General features: G+C 39.2%; 1 protein-coding gene across 1 annotated transcript in view; it reads left to right on the top strand.

Annotated features, from left to right (window-relative positions):
- Dph5 (diphthamide biosynthesis 5) overlaps nucleotides 1–12,425 on the top strand; it is a 34,822-nt gene extending 22,397 nt beyond the window's left edge. Inside the window, exons 6-8 of the mRNA XM_070007842.1 lie at nucleotides 5,562–5,601; nucleotides 7,014–7,117; nucleotides 8,967–12,425. Coding sequence (XP_069863943.1) covers nucleotides 5,562–5,601; nucleotides 7,014–7,117; nucleotides 8,967–9,172 — 350 coding nt within the window. The 3' untranslated portion in view covers nucleotides 9,173–12,425. The remainder of the gene's footprint in view (nucleotides 1–5,561; nucleotides 5,602–7,013; nucleotides 7,118–8,966) is intronic.
- The last annotated feature ends 601 nt before the right edge of the window (nucleotides 12,426–13,026 follow it).

Here is a 13,026-nt window from a genome sequence, read left to right as displayed (position 1 = left end):
ACTTTGAAATGATACTTAAGGTTGGAATCAAAAGATTAAATCCCAGTGTTCATGCTTACTAGAGAGAGAACATTGTAGAACACTTCTTAACCTTTGTCTTCAAAAAGACACATTTGTTCCTTCAAAAAGGAATATACTCCTTGCTGCATGGGGTTGTATAGAGCAATTCTTCTCAAACTGTACAGTTGAAGGACCAAGATTAGTAGTTGTTTTTTTTTTAATATTTTTAATTTCTTAAAAACTTCCCTCTCCCCCCCCCCCTTTCTTTTTCTTTTTGCCAGTCCAGGGTTTTAACTCAAGGCTAGGTACTTTTCTTGAGCTTCTTTTGCTCTAGTGCTCTATCACTGAGTTACAGCTCCACATTCCGCTTTTTTTTTGGGGGGGGGTAGGTTGTGGGGCTTGAACTCAGGGCTTACACACTCATCCTTGAGCTTTTTCTCTCAAGGCTGGTGCTTTACCACTTTGAGCCACAGTGCCACTTCTAGTTTTCTGTTAATTGGAGATAAGAGCCTCATGAACTTTCCTGCCCAAGGCTGGATTTGAGCTGTAATCATCAGATCTCAGCCTCCTATTAGCTAGAATTGCAAGCATAAGCCAATGACACCCAGCAAATGCTTGTAAATTCTTATTCTCACATATGTAGTTTATAATTTATTGGTAACAAAAAGCTCACATACTCGCCTTGATCTTGGAAACATACTTGAATTAGACTTTCAGTAATACAGTATGGGAAGTCAATCAGCAGGGCAGGAGATGGACCCATAATGTTGGCCTCTACAATAATGCACATATTCAGAACATTAGGAAAGGTTTCTATGTACTAAAAATAAATAAAGAAATAGTTTACATAATATAGCTACTCCTCTATTACTTAAAGATACTATCATTTTGTACAATCCCATCAGTATGTCTTAGTGGAGAAGAATACTGCTTACTTTTACTAGTGGCTGCCATTCTACATACACTGCCATTCTACTACACACATAGTACTGAAACTAGAAATTAATGTTCAGAACAGGGTTTAGTAAACTAGTGCCTGGGTATCAGTTCTGGCCTGATACTTGTTTGGTCAAAAAAATTGTACCCCAGCTGACTACCAATGGCTCCCACCTGTAATCCTAGCTCCTCGGAATCTGAGATCTGAAGATTGTTAGAAGCCAAAATGGGCAGGAAGGAGACTCTTATCTCCAATTAACCATCAAAAAGCTTGAAGTGGAGCTGGGGCTCAAGTGGTGCCTTGTTAGCCTTGAGCGAAAAAGCTCAGAGACAGTGCCCAGTCCCTGAATTCAAGCCCTAGCACCATTAAAAACAAAAAACAAAAAAAGTATCACAACATGGCCTTTGCATTCATTTATGTATTATCTATATAGGGTAACTAATGCTGCAAGGGCAGAAATAATTTGTAACACACTTTTTTTTTTTTGGTCATAGGGCTTGAACTCTGGGCCTGGGTGCTATCCCTCAGCTCTTCAGCTCAAGGCTAGTGCCCTACCACTTGAGCCACAGCGCCACTTCCAGTTTTCTGGTGGTTTATTGGAGATAAGAGTTTCATGGACTTTCCTGCCCGGGCTGGCTTTGAACCGCAATCCTCGGATCTCAGCCTCCTGAGTAGCTAGGATTACAGGCGTGAACCACAGCACCGGCATTTGTAACACACTTTATGATGCTCAGAACCTAATACATTTATTTGTCATTTGGCCCTTTTTACAAGTTTGCCAGCTCCCAGTGTAGAGTGGAATTTCCCGTGCTCCCTCAGTGACTCCTCCTTTATGTTATTTATGTGTAGTCTCACCACCTGTTGGAATCCCTTTATCAACTTGGTTTATTTTTCTTTGCTTCCAAAGAGCAGGGACTTCTCTGGTTCATTTCTCTCTTCTAAACACCTAGATGTTTAGCACAGTATACCTCCTGAACAAATATTTGTGGAAGTTAGTTGGTTAAGCTTTTTATCTTGTGCATTTTTTTTGTCAGTTTATTGGCACAAAAAATCTTGAATCTTTGTTAGGTCATTCAATCTAGCCAGAATACATTTTCTTTTATTCTATTTATATTGACACCCAATTGGTTCTGCATCTGGTTCAAGCTATAAAGTCTTCTAACATTTTCCTTTTTGTCTTATGTCTGTATTCTACAGTTTACTTGTTTGGTATGTTATGTTATTGCCAAAGGGATTAAGTGCTTCATTAGAAATTAAGTTAGTGGGGGCTGGGAAGATGGTTCAGTGGTAGAGCGCTTACCTTGCATGCCTGAGGCCCTGGGTTCGATTCCTCAGCACCCCATAAGCAAAATGAAAAAAGCTGGAAGTGGCACTGTGGCTCAAGTGGTAGAGCTCTAGCCTTGATCTGAAGTGCTGAGGGACAGCGCCCAGGCCCAGAGTTCAGGCCCCACAACCGGACCCCCCCCCCCAAAAAAAAAAAAGAAAAAAGAAATTAAGTTAGTGTTATAATTGGCCCTTAGATTTTCCATGTGGAAAGAGTCTTACTTTTTTTTTTTTTTTTTGTCATTACTAACAAGAGCACTGTAAAGCACTTACTAATTGGTGTGACAGATTTGTTAGTCCAAGCTTAGATCCAGTTAAGGCCAGTGATGGGTTGAAGCTCAAAATGTTATGGGGAAAAAACTCCTTTGGAAAAAACTTTTGTTAAAGGAAGAAAAAAATATATATATATATTTAACTGAAGGATGGCAGTGGGGATTCAGTGGAGTTCAAATAATAGAATGGAAGCATATTTTACAAGAACACTGAAAATTTTAAAAATAGAACAGAGAAGGAAGTCTAAGCTATAGAATGCCTGGAAACTTCCCTATATATCCATTAACACTGAGAGGATATCAAGAATATTAATATTTGGAAAACTTTGAGGAAGCAGGTAGAAAGATGTTTTATAGAAATTTATTAATTGCTTGCCCTGTGTAGTTCAGTTCATTGGGTATGCTAAGGATTATTAGACATTGGGCCTGCAATCGGAATTTTGAAATGTAACTTGGAACTAAATCATGTGTTACACACATGAAAGTTAAAGGCACAATTAAGTTCTATGTATGGAGAGACAGGAATGATGAACCACAACTTCAGCTCTTGAATTCTTGGCTTTCTTAGGGAAATACAAACAAAGCTAAGCAATATTATCTTTCCTGCTCTAATAACCAAAGCAGGAACAGGGGTGTGAAATATGGGAGCTCGTGATCCCAAAATCTCCAACTATAGATACTGTCATTTAATTATCTGGCATTTTCATCATTTAAATTAGTGTGTGTTTATTGAGTGCTTGTTAGGGGCCAAACCCTGTAAGGAATAGTAAGAAACAAACATGATAAGAAACTAGAGAGAATTTAGAAGAGGTAAGACCAGAATACATGCTGTAACCACAGATGGATAGACAGATAGCAGGAGTGTGTGTGTGTGTGTGTGTGTGTGTGTGTGTGTGTGTGTGTGCGCGCGCGCGCGCAGGCGCACGCATATCAAGAACAAAGATCACTAGAGGAGAAGTCAACAAAGACTATGAGGGAACTGAAATTGATGCTTCTTAAAGGTAGTTTAAAATGGACTGGTAAGTTGGTGGTGGGAGAGTCATATGGATAAATTTGTTCAGTAAATATTTATGGAATTTCTGCTGGCTACTTTCACATTATGCCAAACCTTGGAGCTAAGCTAAGTAGGAGAAGCTTACATTCTAGCAAGCAAACATGGAATGAAAAAATTATACCTTATGGGAAGACAAGGAACAAGTAGTCAAACTGGTCTAGCTTGATTAAGGCTTCATTCATAATGAAGTCTTAGGTTCAACTAAAGTACATTTGCCAGTAAAAATTCTCCCCAGCTTTCTTCATTTTAAGAATCAAATCTCTTGTAGAGCACATTATTAAAAGCAAAGTTTTCACAAAATGAAAATATGAACAATAAGGTTAAAATGATATTACAGACTCAAACCTGTATTCCTAGATATTCAGGAGGCTGAGATCCCAGAGGATCGTGGTTCAAAGCCAGCCTACGCAGAAAAGTTGGTGTTGCTCTATCTTCAAAATAGCTAGCTTAAAGCAGGGCTGTAAGCATGGTTCCAATGGTAGAGTGACAGCCAAGCAAGGAGGCCCTGAGTTCAAATCCCAATACTGACAGAAATCAATAAATTAGAATAACAAGTTGAGTGTGGTTTTACACTCCTGCAGTCTCAAACACATAGTAGATTAGAGGCAAGAGGATTACAAATTTGAAGCTGGCTTGGACTGCATAGCTAAACCAGGTCTCTATAAATAAATTAAGAAGTAACAACATTTTAGAAGTTCAAGGTAAATGAATAAAGGTGTTGAACTTTCAAAAATCGTGTAATAGAAAGGGAATCTAAAATTTGACTTATGCCATTAATTGTATTGAAGGTCATACTTCTTTATAGACATTCATTTTTTCCCTATATTTGCCAGACAAGTGGAAATATTAAAGATATTTCAAAACTGAAAAATAACTCTGGTTCCGCAAACACCAGAAACTACTGACTAATCTCTGCAATTGTTTTAAGCACATTCTTTAATAGTCTTCATAAGAAAAAAAAGCCTTTATTACATTAAGAAAGTTGTAGACGTTTATCAACAGCTCCTCAGTTACACCATATTAATTCTGCAGAAGCAAACTTTGGCTGAACCATGTTTCAGCATGTAAAACAGGAAGCAGCTGCTGTCCTTGCTGATGGGTAGAGTTCCATGTGAAGATGAAGAGATGTTCTGCTCTTTCACCTTTTACCACATAGTTTAGCAGAGCATCAGTGATTTAACAGTATGCGGGATCAAATGTTTGCAGTGAGATTCTGTGAGTTCCAGGGTTCTGTCCAGGCAGGTCCCTGTAATGCCTACTACCTGACATAATGTCACCCACAAACCCTGTTAAAAGTATGAGTGCTGGTGGCTCACACCTGTAATCCCAGCTATTCAGGAGGCTGAGATCTGAGGTTTGTGGTTTGAAGCCAGACCAGGCAGAAAAGTCCCCGTGAGACTTATCTCCAATAAACTACTCAAAAAAAGCCAGAAGTGGTCCTGTGGCTCTAGTGGTAGAGTGCTAACCTTGAGCACAAAGAGGCCCAGGGACAGTGCCCAGGCCCTGAGCTCAGGCTCCAGGACTGGCAAAAAAAAAGGTATGAGTACTTGATGTCAAAGTATTCACAATTATGACATATCTTACAATTCATAAGAAAGCCAACATAGAATATGAATTTTGTTTGTTTCTGAATAGGCCCTGTATGAGACTTCTCATTGAGCCTGTAAATCACCAGCTGGTAGAAATGAAAACAAAGATTTTTATTAGCTGTTAGATAGCCGGTATTTAGCTGTTTTTCCTTTATCTTCTTTTTCAACAGGAAATTAGATTCCCTGTACAATGTTCTCAGAGCCAGGCCCATACTTGTTTTCTAGATAGTGGCCTTAATTTCCCAAATGCTGGGGAGATGCACCTATTCCCAGATGAGCTTCATGGCACTTGGGAAGAATGTTTTCTAAAAACTTAGATGACTCTTCATTGTAGTTTGTGGATTTGGGATAAAGTACCTAATTAAATTATTTTTCACTTCCTACAGACATCAAAGTAAAGGAGCAGTCTCTGGAAAATCTAATCAAGTAAGTCCTATTTATTTCCTTGTGGATTAAATGTGGGGCCTTGTGCATCTGGGCAAGTGCTCAGCCATTAAAACTACATCCCAGGCTCTCATTCTGAGAATATATAGATCTTTTTAAATTCCCTAACTATACTTAAATGATATGAGTTCCAAAGATTGTTGAAAAAACTGAGCTCTCATTCATAGTTAAGCAGTAAGCATTTTCTTCTTGTAGAATGACACAGTGTTATAGAGTGGAAACAGGTATGGATTCCATAGCTCCAACCTTGACAGTAGCAGTGGGCGCTTTCACATCAAAGAACTAGCGTTGGAGTCCCAAGCCTGCCTCTAGCGCTGTGATCTTGGCCAGTTCACTTCTGCCTGACATTGAATTCTCCGTATGTATAGTGAAGGCAGTCATCCCTTTTATTTGTTTAGAGAGGCAATATCCAGTACTGGAGCCACTTCCCATACGTGGCTATTGAGCACTTGAAATGTGGTTAGTGTGATGATGAAATGAAGTTCTGGTTGCATTTTAATTAATTTAAAATACTCTTAACAAATTTTAAGTTATTTATAATAAATTTAATATATACATGTTTTTTATGACCACAAACCTTTATGAAACATAACCCAAATATTTCCAATGAAAATTTAGCATCTAGATTGGTACATTTTAAATACATATAAGATTTCAATAATTTAGTATAAAACAGTCTCTTTAGTAATTTTTATGTGAATCAATATGAAAATACCTAAAAATATATTGGATTAAATAGGATGTATTATTAATACTGAATTTGCTTTTTAAAATTTGGCTAATATGGATACCAGAACATTTGAGATTGTATTGTGGCTTGCATTATATTTCTGTTGGATAATACTTGACTTAACTATTGTGGAAGTCAGTAAAATAATCACTGAACCATTTTGTAGATACTGAAGCTCACATTTTATTACTGTCATTGTTGGGTAAACCTTAGGAGGGAAGCATAAATATATGTCACCTTTTCACAGAAACTGCTTAAACAGAAACTGCTTAGTTTAAACAGGTTAGGAGAAAGGTGTCCAGCATGCTTTAGGTCCTCGGGTCACTCCTTAGAACACTTATAAATCTGGTTAAGCTGGGATGTAGACCAAGTGGAAACTTAGTTTGAATTTTGCTTTACTGAAGGCATCACTTTGAATAAAGATAACTGACTTAGACACCTGTCTGATTTGCTGGATTTCTGTGACATAGAAGGACAATTAGAACCGTGTGAAAAAGTTTCATACTCTGTACTGCTTTGGTGTGTACTTGAAGTGGTCTCCTGTGCAAGCCCGCAGAGTGAAGGTGTGCTGCCCATGCGTCTCTGGGTGGAGAGGGGGGTAATTGCATTGTAGTGCATTCTACAATTCTGGTGAGAAGCCTGGCATGTGGTTTTGTATTTACAGGGGAAGGAAGATCTATGAACCTCCCCGGTATATGAGTGTAAACCAGGCGGCTCAGCAGCTTCTGGAAATTGTTCAAAATCAGAGAATGCGAGGAGAAGAACCAGGTACCAACACCCTAGAAAGGCTCTTCTCCTATTGCCCTCTCCTGCAGGCAGCAGGGGCGCAGAGAGACATAATGAGCGGAGTGCTTTAAAGTCAGATTAGCACAATTCCAGAAAGTAAGGGTTTCTCACCAATTACTGATTGACAGATTCGATATAAAGAGATAATGTAAAGTATTCTGATAAAGTGGGAGCTTCCAGTTCAGCCACCATTAATAGTAAGAGCCATGCCAAAAACATGTTTCTACTCAATACTTGAGACTAAAAACCATTTTCTTCTGGGTAAAGACAAGAGAATTTGTACTTATACTCTCAATAATTAGACACTGTGGTATATAATATGTATTGTCAATCTTTATTGAGATGTTCTTAAATGTACCTGTCATAGCAATGAGCCTACATAGCAGTGGGCAGCCTGCAGATGACCTCCCAAGCTGCTCTTCCATACGTTAGGGTGCCCTGCTTGCTTGAGGATCTGCTACTCTGGTATCTGACGACGAGAGGACATGGAGTGACCATAGTGGTACAGCTCAGTCCCTCTTGGGGAGCACAGAGCAGGACCCTCTTGCACAGCTTGTGTGAGCCCACTATCACAGTCCACTTGTGGCAGATACCAATATACCCCTAGGAGCCTCTGTCCTTCTTCCTGCCACCCCTCATATAGCTGTTCTGTCCTGGTCCCAGACTACAGATTCTAGGTTCTGAGATGTAGCAGACCATGGCCAGATCACCACCATGGATCAGCTGATCCTAAACCAGAAACAATAGACAGTGGCTGGTGATGGGAGTGGTGATGGGGCTTGTATGTCAGGGCCTGGGCCTCTCAGTGTGGAGGCCAGACAAAGACAAAGCCCAGATTCTTCTCTTTTGGGGAAAACCGTGCTGGTCTCCATCTTCTCACTGCTAATCTCTTCAGTAACTCTGACTGCATTTGTGAAAACATTTGCAAGGATAACTTATATTCCTGACTTTTACCAAGTTCCTTGTGTGCCTGGTCAAGTTGTCACCCCCATTTTGATCACTTCATCCAGGACAGCTTTCTCCTAAACACTAAAACCAGCTCAAGGTCAGCCAGTCAGCTTTTGAACCAGAGAGAATGACCCTACAGAGGCCTCTCAAATTAATTATTCTGAACCTAAAAACATAAGTAATATCACAATGATTGCTGTCTGTTAAGGGCTCCATAGTTTACTAAATATTTTTATATCCATTGTGTTCACCCTCACAACTACATATTACAGTTTTTAAAATGAGAAAATGGCTGGACACCCATGGCTCATGCCTGTAATCCTAGCCACTCAGGAGGCTGAGATCGGAGGATGAGATTCAAAACCAGCTGGGGCAGACAACTCCTAGAGATTCTTACTGCCAATTAATCAGCAAAATGTAAAAGGAGAAAGACACAATGGCAGGGAGGGAGGGAGAGAGGGAAGAAGATGGAGAGGGAAGGAAAGAGGAAGAAATAGAGAGCTAGTTTGTCTCATAGCTGATTAGATAGAGAAGTAGAAACTCAGAAGTCTATGAGTTTTTTTCTAGTATCTGTCAATATGAACTTTTCTCAAAACTTATTTAAACTATGTGTCACAGTCATGTTCATTCAGAATCTGTTTTACAACAAATGCTGTACAAATATAAGGAGTTATTTCAAACAGTTATGTTCTAAGAAGATTTAACCACTCACTACAGACTTAGTATTGGTCTGTACTGAAGCTTTATTCAGTGTACTAATATCTTTTTAGTATTGTACAAGATGGTACATTGCTGAACTGAATGGCATTCTTTCTGGCTCTCCCCCTCCATCCCTCCATCCCTCCTTGCCTCCTTTTCTCTTTCTTTCTGTTTCTCTCAATAGCAATCACCGAGGATACACTCTGTGTTGGCTTAGCCAGGGTTGGAGCTGAGAACCAGAAAATTGCAGCCGGCACTTTACAGCAGATGTGCACCGTGGACTTGGGGGAGCCCCTGCACTCCCTGATTATCACAGGAGGCAGCATGCATCCACTGGAGATGGAGATGCTAAGTCTGTTCACCATACAAGAAAACAGCTCAGAATCCTGAGTATTGACGGACATTTCTCGTTTCATGTTTGATATGGATGTTATATATTTGTCTCTATAACAAATTAAGCAGACTTTTGGTTTATCTAATATGCACAAGTGACAAAAAATAATAAATTGCCAGGTACTGGTGGCTCACGCCTGTCATCCTAGCTATCCAGGAGGCTGAGATCTGAGGATCACAGTTCAAAGCCAGCCCGGATAGTTCATGTCCAAATTACCTAATATAGAAGCTGGAAGTGGAGCTGTGGCTCTAGTGGTAGAGTATTAGCCTTGAGCAGGTAAACCCAGAGGCAACACCCAGGCCCTAAGTTCCAGCCCAAAAGTCAGCACGCATATGCACATGCACACACACACAAGAATAATAACTTGACTCAGAAATGTTTGGTTTCCGACAGCAGGGATCATCACTTGTAGCTTTCAGGATCCATGCACGTTGAGCAGACCAAGCTGGGAAGATTGTGGTTAGACATCCATAGGCAGAATCATGTAAAAAAACAGTTTTTACTTATGAAGCCAGTTAACTAAAGTGGCCCTTTGAGCCTAGTTTGCAGTGGTTAAAAAAAAAAAAGTGGGGGTGGGAGGTGTAGCAAATAAAAGACCAATAACTGTTCACATACAGTTTTTATAATTTTCTTCCATTATAAAAGTCTATATCCTGACTGTAAGTCGAGTTATCCTAACAACAGCTGGCACCAAGACTTCTAAAAAGAAGTGGAAAGCGTCCATCTTCACCCAGCAGCCCTACTTAGCACAAAGCTCAGTTGAGCCACTGCCACAAAATCACGCCCTCTGGGCTGATGTCCCAATTATGTGACTTGTATTCATTCTGCTGAAGTCTAGAGGCATTTTGTTTTATTCTCTAATCTTTTCTTTTTTCTTTCCATTTTTTTTTTCAATTACAAAATATGGACACTTAAGACGTTGTACAAGGGGGTTTCAGTTCAACATGTCAGTTTATGAATACAATGCATCTTGATCAGTGTCACCACTTCCATTATTCTCTCCCAACCCCACCCATCCCAGTTTAAAATAAGATTCATTTATTATATATCATAACCATAAAGTTCTGTACTTTGTTTGTTCAGAATAGAAAGATCTTCGTTATAGGTTAGTTCAGTTCTGTGTATTTTCATGGCCTAATCAATTTGACCTCTTGAATTCATTAAGAATTAAATATTTCCCTCTTTTTAGTATTATCAATAGAAATTATGTTAGATATCTCATTTAGAATAAAAGGTTTTAATATGTTTGAACATCTCATGCATCCATTGGGCCCTAAAAGGAAGAGAGCCTCATATGTTAAAGTCATTTCTGTGTTATTTTCTTTTAAAGTGTTTAAACATTTAAGAATTTTTAAATGCTACTCAGGTAGAGATTGGAAGTTTGACGCCAGCCCAGGCAAAAAGTTACCAATACTCTCATCTGAAAACAATGAAAGCATCAATGGGCTAGATCAGTACTCAAGTGGTAGAGTGCCTGCTTAGTAATCTGAAGAGTTCAGACATTATTACTGCACACCCAAAAAGCCTAAGCTGAAGGGCTTCTATTTGGGGCAATAGTGGAATGGCCTATAATGTTCCAGCTTTCTGTTAGAAACTCTGGAAGCAACTGTCTAAGGACCCTTAGGGGTCAGATGCAGACAGAACTGTGCTAATACCTGGCTTTTGCCCTTGTGGCACTCCCAGAACTTGCTGATATATGGGGATGGTCAGAACTACAGAAAGTTGCCATCTTCTGGCTTGAGGGAGTAGAAGACAGGGTACTGTTAGGGAGCCCTTAGAAACAAAGGTGCCAAAGGAGGAGTCTTGTCATCTGTCTGTGTATCTGAAGTCCTGGGCTGACTCTGAACTACACACATGTCAGGGGGATCCCAAAGAATCTGGTGGAAGCCCCCACTAGAGAAGGCTGCAGAAGCTAACACATTGTATTTCCAGAGAAGACAGTTTCTAGTTCGAATTCTAACAAGTGATAAGGGCTTGATATGCACTTGGGTTTTGCTTTTTTTTTTTTTTCTCAAAACCCAAGCATGATCTATTAGTAAAATGTAGGCCTGTGCCTAGATATTTCTATCAAAACTAAGGGAAAATTATTTAATCACAATGTAAAATCATCCCTCCATCACGGTGATTAGCCAATAATTTAACTGCCAGCTAGAACAAAGCTTAATGTGCTTCAGAGTATATAAAAAATGGTAAGACAGTAAAATGTTGTAAAACCTGGTTTTATTTAAACATAACTTAGAGATGGCACAGGTGGTAGTGTCAGCCATTGAATGAAAGTGTCAGATCATGAGTTCAAATTCCAGTCTTGGAAAAAAAAAAAAGGAACAGAATTTAGTCCAGCAGGATTTTTTTTGGGGGGGTCCAGTTGTGGGGCCTGAACTCTGGGCCTGGGTGCTGTCCCTCAGCTCTTCAGCTCAAGGCTAGCGCTCTACCACTTGAGCCACAGCGCCACTTCCAGCTTTTTGCTTATGTGGTGCTGAGGAATCAAACCCAGGGCCTCATGCATGCAAGGCAAGCACTCTACCACTGGGCCACCTTCCCAGCCCCCCAGCAGGATTTTTAAAACAACTGTTAGAACTATGTTCAGGCATGAAAATGATTATAAGGTATAAATATCAATGACAAATGGAAACTCAAAATGTAAACAACATAGACAACTCCAAATTGTCGGGCATAGCAGCACAAAGCAGATGTTCACCCTGAGAGAATTCTGGGCAGAGTCTTAGTGTGTGGCATTCACAAGCAGTTTTGTAGATGTAACTGAATTCCCATAAAGAAAAGAGAAAGTAAATAGAGCAGAGAAAATGTGAAAAAGTAAAAGCCAAAATTGTCCCAAATTTAATAAAACAATCAATGTAGATCCATTAAGCTCGGTGAATTCTAAACAATAAGTACAAAGAAAACCATGCCTGCCATATCAGTTAAAACTGACAAAAACCAGAGTTAAGGCAAAAATCACAACTGATGGGAAGGGAACTCTTTGTATTTAAAATGAAAATTTATGTATCTTTATTTTTTTTGCTAAGCCTGACAAACCTATTCTCGATGTAATTTAACTTTGACATAATGAAATTACAAAAGACAATTCTACTATTTACTAGTAGGAAAAGATGACCAGTATTGTTGTTTGCTATCCTGAAATTGCAATGTTGGGGGCAGGGCTTTTGAACTTGATGTCTTGTACATACTTATTGGCAAGGGCTTTCCCAGTAACTTATACCATCAGCTGTGTTTAAATTGTTAAATGTGTTTAAATGTTACATTATTCTACAGTGAAACCTCTCCGTTATCTACATACATATCAATTGCATGACCCCAAATAACTCCATTCCATGGTCCCTTTCTATTTGTTTCTTCCGACCCATAATCCCTGGCGACCTCTGATGTGTCCTTTCTCTATTGTTTTTCATTTTGTTGGATGTCACAATGAGTCTGACCTCTATATACATGCTTTTGAGATTCATACAAGTTGTTGCATGTATGGAACATGTATTCCTTCTTCTTGTTAAGAAGTGTGCTAAGCAAGCTTGTTGAGATTGGTTTGGGAAGAGCAAAGAGGGACAAGGGAAAATAATGGAGGAGGTGAGTCATGTAGGTGCATTGTATACATTTATGGATATATCAAAATGGAACTCCTTTGGACAGCTTATACTAGTAAAAAAAATAATTTTAAAGGGGTAGAAAATAATTTTAAATGGGTAGACTTTATTCCTTTTGGGGAAATATTTAGGTTATTTCTATTAGCAATTATAGAGTTCTTAAAATGTTCACATACATGCTTGTAAGTTATTTCTCTAGAGTATGGGAGAATTTCTGGACCATAGTAAGTCTAAATTTAATTCCATAAGAA

This window comes from Dipodomys merriami, unplaced genomic scaffold, assembly GCF_024711535.1.
Source record: "Dipodomys merriami isolate MVZ:Mamm:240054 unplaced genomic scaffold, mDipMer1.0.p SCAF_7, whole genome shotgun sequence".
Lineage (NCBI taxonomy): Eukaryota > Metazoa > Chordata > Mammalia > Rodentia > Heteromyidae > Dipodomys > Dipodomys merriami.
Note: the sequence above shows the minus strand (reverse complement) of the source record. Positions and strands in the feature narration are given on the sequence as shown.